The 9,538-nt window shown below is 34.6% G+C and overlaps 1 protein-coding gene across 1 annotated transcript in view; it reads left to right on the plus strand.

Moving 5' to 3' along the window:
• GABRA5 (gamma-aminobutyric acid (GABA) A receptor, alpha 5) overlaps positions 1 to 9,538 on the plus strand; it is an 86,306-nt gene that overhangs the window by 46,907 nt on the left and 29,861 nt on the right. The window contains exon 6 of the mRNA XM_011981482.1: positions 1,368 to 1,450. Within this exon, the coding sequence (XP_011836872.1) occupies positions 1,368 to 1,450 (83 nt within the window). The remainder of the gene's footprint in view (positions 1 to 1,367; positions 1,451 to 9,538) is intronic.

Here is a 9,538-nt window from a genome sequence, read left to right on the forward strand (position 1 = left end):
TGTGAATTATGTGCCCAATTTAACAGCAAAAGGTTAATCTATTTCACAGAAGGAAGTAGTAAAAGCAAAAATGGATGTTTACGTTTTGATTCTCACCCTAGGCTAATCAGGGACATTCAGTCTTAAATAACAAGGAATGAACAATAGCACTAATGTAACCTTGAATTATTATTTGCTCTAAAAATAGAATTATAACATGCACTCGAAGTTGAGCGTTTTGTATCTCCATCTTTCATTGTATGTAATCTCATTTATTTTAAATAATGGAAAGAAGAACTAAGGAACAGAAGATGGACTCATTAATAAAATTTAGAATCATCCCTAATTGGCAAAGGTGGTAGAGAAATGAAAGCACCACGGTGTGGCAGCTCTGGGAGTGCACTGGCTTCCTACAGAACAGAGCCCTGCCTATGCCACGTGTGGTGGTGCCTTTCAGGGACCTCTGCAGCCAGGGCCAGGCAGCCTGGGTGATTGTCATGGCTCCACCACTGAGCAACTCTGCGTTCTTGGCCCCAAACTCCTTAATATCCACACCTCACTTTTCTTCTTTGTATACTGAGATGGTCATAGCACCAGATCTCCCCGTGCTGTTAGGGTGAGATGAGTCAATGCAGGTAGAATCCCTCACAGGCTGCCTGGCACAGACATGCCAGCTCTTGTTACCATCACTATTGTAGTTACCAGTGACAGTGGTAGTGCTCGGTGATATTAGAATTTGGAAGACTAGGCCTGGATTAAAAAATAATAATTCAGGTGTACCAGAAGATTGTTATTACGGGTTCACTTACTATACAGTTTCATATTGGCCCATTACACAATGGTCATAGCCAGGTTCTGGTCAAAATTTGGGCATGTAGGAAAACTCTGCGCTAAATGTACCACGTGAAGTTATAAGTGAAATAGTAGATATTTGTAATTTTATTAAACTTTTTCTGTATTTTCCCATATTCTACGAATATATGTGCATTTATTCTACATTTATATTTTTTGAGCTTATAAACCATTTTAGCAAATCCGTATGTTTTCAGTCCTGTCAAGGAAAGCTTTATGATAATGCTCAATAAGGGATAGGAAACAAGGAATAAATAACTTTTAAAGGCATCTTAAATTGTTTTACAGGCAGTAATGTATGTATAGACACACACCCTAAGCCACTGAACTGCTGAGTAGATTTGATGTAAGCCTTATTTCTGAATGATACTCACCTACAACACAAACTTATGTAATTTGGTGGGGTAGTTCAGATAATCTCATAAAAGACATTACATTTTAAAAGTACTTAATATGGCTTTCTGGGACATGATGGTGGCTCAGTGAATGGCTAGAGTGAGAGAGTCATTGAAAGGTCTTGATCTTCTATTTTTCAGCTTGACCATCTCTGCCGAGTGCCCCATGCAGCTTGAGGACTTCCCGATGGATGCGCACGCTTGCCCTCTGAAATTTGGCAGCTGTAAGTTATTTTCACAAGTAAGAGCCTTGGACATATACTTTGGGGATCAATTCCACATTTATTCAGAGGAATTTAGGTTCTGCATATACATAAGCACAGTTGGATGCAGTCTGTTTAAGAAGCCTGGAGAGTGTTTTGCTCTCCCCAGACTAGCTTTCTTGTTTGTAAAATGGGGTCATTAACACCTGCCACACATCACAGATTAGGATAAACTATGACAATGCCAGTGACATCACTGAACAATCTGGGATGTGCCCCTCTGGGGGTGTTTCTCCTCAGATCTCCAGCAGGCAGTTCTTTTTTGTTTTTGCATCTCAGACTACAGGTCACCTCGTCAATGGTGACCGGTACCCAGTACCCAGCCAGTGATATTTTTTATTGTGCTGTAATCATCGCTGTGTTGACTCACTTCTTCTAGAATGTTTCATAAGAGTAACAGCTTCATCTGTCATGTTCATAGTCAGTGCTCACCCAGAACGCTCAGCATTTTAGGAAATTTGTGTTGCTTGAACAAATAAACAAATTATCTGTATCACAATACTATAGGTATATACTTACACAATTCTAATAGGAATTCCTGGATTCCAGCCATTCCAGACAGAGGAATTGACAGTTGAGACAGTTGAAAAGTTCTGTGTCTTATGGGAAAATGTAATCTATTTTCTTTACTGTGACAATTAGAATGTTTTAAAATATTCTTGAAATATTTATTTCTCCAGATGTTAAATTTTGTTACACTTATTGTTTCAGCATCATCCCCACATGTGAGATATTTGGAGCAGACTTGAAATTGATCTAGTTTCCATCTTTCTTTTTACTCTTCACTTGCACACATGCTATATGAAGTTTTCACTTTGAAAGCACAATGTTCTCGTTGAGATGAAGCATGAAAACTATGGGTTTGAATCCTGGCTCTCCCACTCCTCTGCTGAGTAACTGTGGGCAAGTTAATTAGAGTCTCTGAGCCTCTCTCCTCATTTGTAAAATAGATGAGAGCTGTTGTAATATGTTTGAAACTGGCAGAGTAACACCAGTTAAAGTGTTCAATAAATGCCCATCATCATCATTACTATAAAAGTTCATTATATTTATAGCTTCTTGACAGGATGCGTGTCTTATCACTATAAATCATCTCTCTTTGAACATGTAATGCCTATGCAACTGAATTTTGTCTAATATTAATATTGCCACACTAGTTTCTTTAATTCTTGCCTGGGATATCTTCTATCCTTTTTTTTTTCTGTTTCCTGTTTCATTATATATCCAAGTTGAAAAGTTCTATGCTTTACTGGAAAATGTAATCCATTTTCCTTACTGTGAAAATTAGAATGTTTAAAAATATTTCTGAAATATTTATTTCTCCAAGTATTAATTTTTTTACACTTATTGTTTCAGTTATTTTTCCCTTCCTCTTTAAAAAGAAACATCACTTGTTGAAGAGACTATTTTTTCCTCATTTTTGTATTCTTGGCACTCTTGTCAAAGATCAGTTGACTGTGTATGCATGGATTGATTTCTGGACCTTCTATTTTGTTCCATTGGTCTCTATGTCTGTCTTTATGCCCACGCCATACTGTTTTAATTGCTGTAGCTTTGTAACATATTTTGGAATGCCTCCAGCTCTCTTTTTTTCCCAAGATTGTTTTGGATATTTGGGGATTTTTGTTATTTCATATGACTTTAAACATTGTTTTTTCTATTTCTATAAAAACTGCTGCTGGAATTTTGATGGGCATTGTATTGAATCTACAAATCACTTGGGGAGTGTGGACATTTTAATAACATTAAGTTTTTCATCCATGAATGAGTGGTGTATTTCCATTTGTTTGTGTTTTCTTTAATTTATTTCATCACTATTTTGTAGTTTTCAGTGTACAGATTTTTCAACTCCTTGGTTAAGTTCATTAATAAGTATTTTGTTCTATTTCATGCTGTTTTAAGTGGGATTGTTTTTCTAATTTCTTGTTCAGATACTTCATTGTTAATATATAGAAATGGAACTGATTTTTGATGTTGATTTTGTATTGTGCAACTTTAATGAATTTATTGACTAATTCTAACAGTCTTTTGGTGGAGTTTTTAGGGTTTTCTGTATGTAAGATCATGTCATCTATAGATAGGGAGAGTTTCACTTCTTCCTTTATGATTTGTATGTCTTTTAGTTCCTTTTCTAGTTGAATCGTCCTGGATAGGTTCTAAAGTATTATACTGAATAGAGGTGGTAATGGTGGGTGGGCATCTTTGCCTTGTCCTGATGCTAGAGAAAAAGTTTTCAGTTTTCCACCATTGAGTATGCAATTCACTGTGAGATTTTCATATGTGGCATTTATCATATTGAGGTGATTTTTTGCTATTCCTTGTGTACCAAGAATTTTTATAATGAAAGGGTGTGGAATTTTGTCAAACACTTTTTCTGCATCTACTGAGATGATCAAATGATTTTTGTTCTTCATTCTCTTAATTGTATTACATTTTGTTCTTCATTCTCTTAATTGTAATGTATTACATTAATTGATTTTCATGTGTTGGACCTTCTTTGCATCCCAGAGATAAATTCCGCTTGATATAAACCTCTTAATGTATTGTTGAATTCAGTTTGTTGAGACTTTATTGAGGAAGTTGGCATCTATATTCATCAAGAACATTGGCCTCTTGTTTTCTTTTCTTGGAATATTTTTGACTGCTTTTCATATAAGAGTAATGCAGGACTCATGAGTGTGAGTTTTGTTCCTCTTTAGTTGTTTTGAAGAATTTGAGAAGGATTGGATTAAATTCTTCCTTAAATGTTTGGTAGAATTCACTAGTGAACTATCTGGTCCTGGGCTTTTCTTTGTTGGGAGGTTTTGATTATAGATTCAACTTCCTTACTAGTTATTGATCTATTTAGACTTCCTATTTCTTCGTGATTCAGTCTTAGTAGATTGTATGTATCTAGGAATTTACCCATTTCTTCTAGATTATCCATTTTATTGGCATATAATTGTTCATTGTTGTCTTTTACAAATCTTTTCATTTCTGTGGCATCAGTTGCAATGTCTCCTTTTATTTCTAATTTATTTATTTGACTTTTCTTTTTTCTTAGTTTACATAAAAGTTTGTCAATTTTATTTTTTTTTCAAGGGACAAACTCTTTGCTGATTCTCTGATTCTTTTTTATTGTTTTTATATTCCCTACTTCGTTTATTTCTGCTCCAATTATTATTTTCCTCCTTCTACTACATTCAGACTTAGTTTGTGCTTCATTTTCTAATTCCTTGAGGAGTTGTTTATAAATTTCCCTGTTGGTGCTGCTTTTCTTATATCCCATAAGTTTTGATATGCTGCATTTTCAGTTTTTGTCTGTTTCAAGATATCTTCTAAGTTCCCCTTTGATTTCTTCTTTGGCCCATTAGTTGTACAAATGTGTGTTGTTAAATTTCCACATATGTATGAATTTTCTAGTTTTTCTTCTGCTGTTGATTTCTGGTTTCATTCCATAGTGGTAGGAAATTTCTGTCTTCTTAAATTTATTACATTTGTTTTGTGACATAAAATGTGAATGTTCTGTGTGTGCTTTAGAAGAATGTGTATTCTGCTGCAGTTAAAGTGTTTTGTGTATGTCTGGTGTTGTTCCAGCCCACTGTACCTCTTTGTTGATGTTCTGTCTGGTTTTTCTATCCATAACTGAGAGAGAGGTATTGAAATCTCCTACTATTATTGCACTGCTATTTCTCCCTTCAGTCCTGTCAATGTTCGCATTATATTTTCAGTTGTTCTTACGTTGGGTGCATATTTACTTATAATTGTTATATCTCTCTGGTGAATCAATCTTTTTATCATTATATATTGTTCTTATCTCTTGTGACAGTTTTTAACCTAAATTTATCTTGCCTTATGTAAATATAGCCACCCCTGCTCTCTTTTCATGGCCCTTTGTCATGAGATATCCTTTTCCATCCCTTCATTTTCAGTCTATGTGTGTCCTTAAATCTACTGTGAGTTTCTTGTAGACAGAATAGAGTTGTGTAATCCCAGTACTTTGGGAGGCCAAGGTGAGTGGATCGCTTGAGCCCAGGAGTTCAAGACCAGCCTGGGCAATATGAGAAAACACCATCTCTACAAAAAAAAAAAAAAAAAGTTTTAAATTAGCTGGACATGGTGGTGCATGCCTGTAGTCACAGCTACTTGGGAGGTGGAGGTAGAAGGCTCACCTGAACCTAGGAGGCAGAGGCTGAGGTGAGCAATATTTACTCCACTGCACTCCAACATGGGCAATAGTGTAACACCCTGTCTCAAGAAAGAAAGAAAAAAAACACAAAAAACAGAGTTGGATCTTGTTTTCTTATCCATTCAAACTCTCTTGTGTCTTTTGATTGAGGAGTTTAATTCATTTACATTTAAAGTAAATACTGATTGGGAAGGATTCACTATTGCCATTTTGGTAATTGTTTCTATTTGTCTTTTATTTCTATTGCTCCTCTTTAACTCTCCTGCTGTCTTTGTGCTTCATTAATTTTTTTTTTGTATTGATATGCTTTGATTCCTTTCTCTTCTTTTCTGTAACTTCTATAGTTATTAACTTTGTGGTTACTGTGTAGCTTACATAAAATATCTTAAACATGGCTGAGTGTGGCAGTTCACGCCTGTAATCCCAGCACTTTGGGAGGCTGAGGTGAGCAGATCACGAGGTCAGGAGATCGAGACCATCCTGGCTAACAGTGAAACCCCATCTCAACTAGAAATATAGAAAAAAAATTAGCCAGGCGTGGTGGCAAGCACCTGTAGTCCCAGCTACTCGGGAAGCTGAGGCAGGAAAATGGCGTGAATGTGGGAGGTGGAGCTTGCAGTGAGCCAACATCGCACCACTGCACTCCAGCCTCAGCGACAGAGCAAGACTCAATCTCAAAAAAAAAAAATCTTAAACGTGTAACAGTCTATCTTATGATAATATCTGAACTTCAATCACATATAAAGACTACACATTCACTACTATTTCCCACACACTTATTTACATCCATTTATATTGTGCATCATTAACATTTTTAGTTATAATTATTTCTAATACTTTTGCCTTTTGACTTTTATATGAGAATTAATAGTGACTTATTCATCATTGTTACAACAATACAGTATTCTTTATTTATCTGTGTATTTACCTTTCCCAACAAGTTTTATACTTTCTTATGCTATTGTGTTGCCATTTAGCATTCTTTTAACTTGAGAAAGCTCTCTTTAGTATTTCTTGCAAGTCAGGTCTAGTGGCGATGTGTACTTTCTGCTTTTGTTTTTCTGGAAAAGTTTTTGTCTTGCCTTCATTTTTGAAGGAGAGTTCTTCCACGTATACCTTTTTTCAGCACTTTGAATATGTTTTATCATTCTCTACTGTCCTGCAAGATTTCTGATGAAAGAAATCCACTCATAATCTTATGACATGACTATTTATAACAAGTGGCTTCTCTCTGGCAGCTTTGAAAATTCTTTGTCTTTGACTTTTGACAATGTGTTTATAATGTGTCTTGGTGTGGATTTCTCTGGGTTTGCCTTATTTGGAATCCTCTGTACTTCCCAGATCTGTTTCTCTATTTCCTTTCCCAGATTTGAAAATTTTCAGCCATTATTTCTTTAAATAAGCTTTGTTGTTGTTGTTGTTGTTGTTCTTTCTCTCTCTCTTCTCCTTTTAAAACTCAGTATACTTATTAGTCACTTGATGGTGTCCCATAAGTCTCTTAAGCTTTCTTTTCTCTTCTTCGTTCTTCTTTTTGCTCCTCTGACTGAATAATTTCCGCTGACTTATCTTTAAATTAATTGATCTTTCCTTCTACTTGATCTAGTCTGCTGTTGAATCCCTCTGAGGAATTTTTCAGTTCTGTTATTGTATTCTTTAGCTCCATGATTTCTTTCTGGTAATTTAAAAATATTTGCTGTCTTTTTATTGAAAATTCACTTTGCTCATATATTGTTTTCAGTAAGTATCTTTATAATGGTTATTTTAAATTCTCGTCAGGTGAATTATATAACTCCATTTCATTAGGATCAGTTTCTGAAGATTCGTCTTGTTTCATTTTATTGAACATATATCACTGTTCCTCATTTCTTTATATTCTGTATTTGGTGTGCACATTAAATAAAACGTTCACCTCTCCCAGTTTCACAAACTGGCATTGTACAGGGAAAGACCTTCACCAGTCCACCTTTGCCAGAGATTCTGGGGGCCTCTCCAACCTTGGCGCTGGTCAAACTCACTTCCTTTATTCTAAGCAGCTCCTAGGCATCTAGGGTATGCTGGATCCCACTAGCACTCAGAGACAAGCAAGACTGAAACCAGTTCCTCAGACAGCCCTCAGAAAAGCTGTCTTTCCGTGTTTTCTGCATCAGGTCATATAGTCATGTGAGTTTTCTTTAGCCAGTTAAATGGTGGGTTACATTCCTGCCTTGCAGCCCTGGAATAAACTTTATTTGGTTATCACATATAATTATTTTTATGTATTGTTGAATTCAATTTGATAATATTTTGTAAATGAGTTTTTGCATATATATTCTTTTTTATAATATCTTTTGTTTTGGCGCCAGGGTAATCTTGGCTTCATAAAGTGGAAAGTATTCCCACCTATTTTATTTTCTAGAAAATACTGTATAGAATAGGTGTTGATTATTTAAGATATTTGTTACAATTCTTCATTGAAACCACCAGGGCTTGAAGGTAACTGTTTAGGGAGATATTTATGCTTTAAATTTTCTAAGTGTTTAAGACTGTTTGAATTGGGTACCTCTTATTAGGTGAGTTTGGGTAAATTGTGTTTTCTGGGAAATTGGTTCATTTTATCTAAGTTATATTAAATTTGTGTAGAGTTGTTCATAGTTGTTATATTACTGTCTTGATGTCTGCAGTGTCTGTAGTGTTATCTCTTATTTCTGACGTTGGTAATTTGTGTTACTCTCTCAGCAAGATTGATAGAGGTTTGTCAGTTTTATTGATCTTCTTACTATTTGTAGCTTTTTGTTTCATTGATTTCTCTATTGCTTTTCTATTTTTTATTTCACTGATTTCTGCTTTCATCTTTTTATTTTCTTTCTCTTGATTACTTTGCATTTAGTTCGCATTTCTTTTTTGTAGATTCTGAAGGTGGGAACTTAGGTTATTGATTTGAGATTTTTTCTCTTCTAATGTATGCATTTAATGCTATAAATGTTTCTATAGCACTGCCTTAACTGTTTTGCTCGAATTTTTAGTCGTTGTATTTTCCTTTCATTCCATTAAATGTATTTCGAAATTTCCCTTAAGACTTTCCCTTTGACCCGCATATTGTTTAGATATATATTATTTAGTTTCCAACTGTTTGTAGATTTTTCTGTTAACTTTCTGTCATTGACTTCTAGTTTAATTCCACCATATCAAGAGAATGCCCTCTGTATCACTACAATTCTTTTAAATTTTTGAGGATTGTTTTATGCACAATATGGCCTACCTGATATTTATTCTGTGAACATTTGAAAAGTATGTGTAGCTTGTGGTTGCTGGGTGGATTGTCTACAAATTTTGATTAGATTATCATGATTATGATGGCGCTGAGTTCACCTCTATCCTTGATGATTCTGTCTCATTGTTATGGATCAGTTCTTAAGAAAGGGGCACTGAAATCTTTAGCTGTAATTGTCTGTTTGCCTATTTCCACTTTCAAGTTAATCAATTTTTGTTACACATATTTTTTAGCTGTGTTATTTGGTGCATACACATATACAATTGTTGGTGTCTACTATTTAACATTTCTCTCTGTCTCTGGAAATTTTTCTTTGCTTTGAATTCCATATAACTCGATTCAATGTGGCCAGTCTTGCTTTCTTTTGATTAATATTTGAATGATAAATATTTTTTCATGTTTTTACTTTCAGCCTCTATATATCATTATATAAAAAGTGAATTTCTTATAAATAGCGTAGCTCAGATTTTTAAATTTACTTTCTCTATCTTTTAATTGATATATTTACATTCTTTATATTTAATGTAACTATTGAAATGTTAAGGCTTAAATCTGCCATTTCTTTGGCTTTCTGCTTTTTCTGTGTTTTTATTTCTTTGTTTTCTTTTGTCTGTCTTACTGTGGACATTTT

Source organism: Mandrillus leucophaeus, unplaced genomic scaffold (assembly GCF_000951045.1).
Source record: "Mandrillus leucophaeus isolate KB7577 unplaced genomic scaffold, Mleu.le_1.0 Scaffold227, whole genome shotgun sequence".
Lineage (NCBI taxonomy): Eukaryota > Metazoa > Chordata > Mammalia > Primates > Cercopithecidae > Mandrillus > Mandrillus leucophaeus.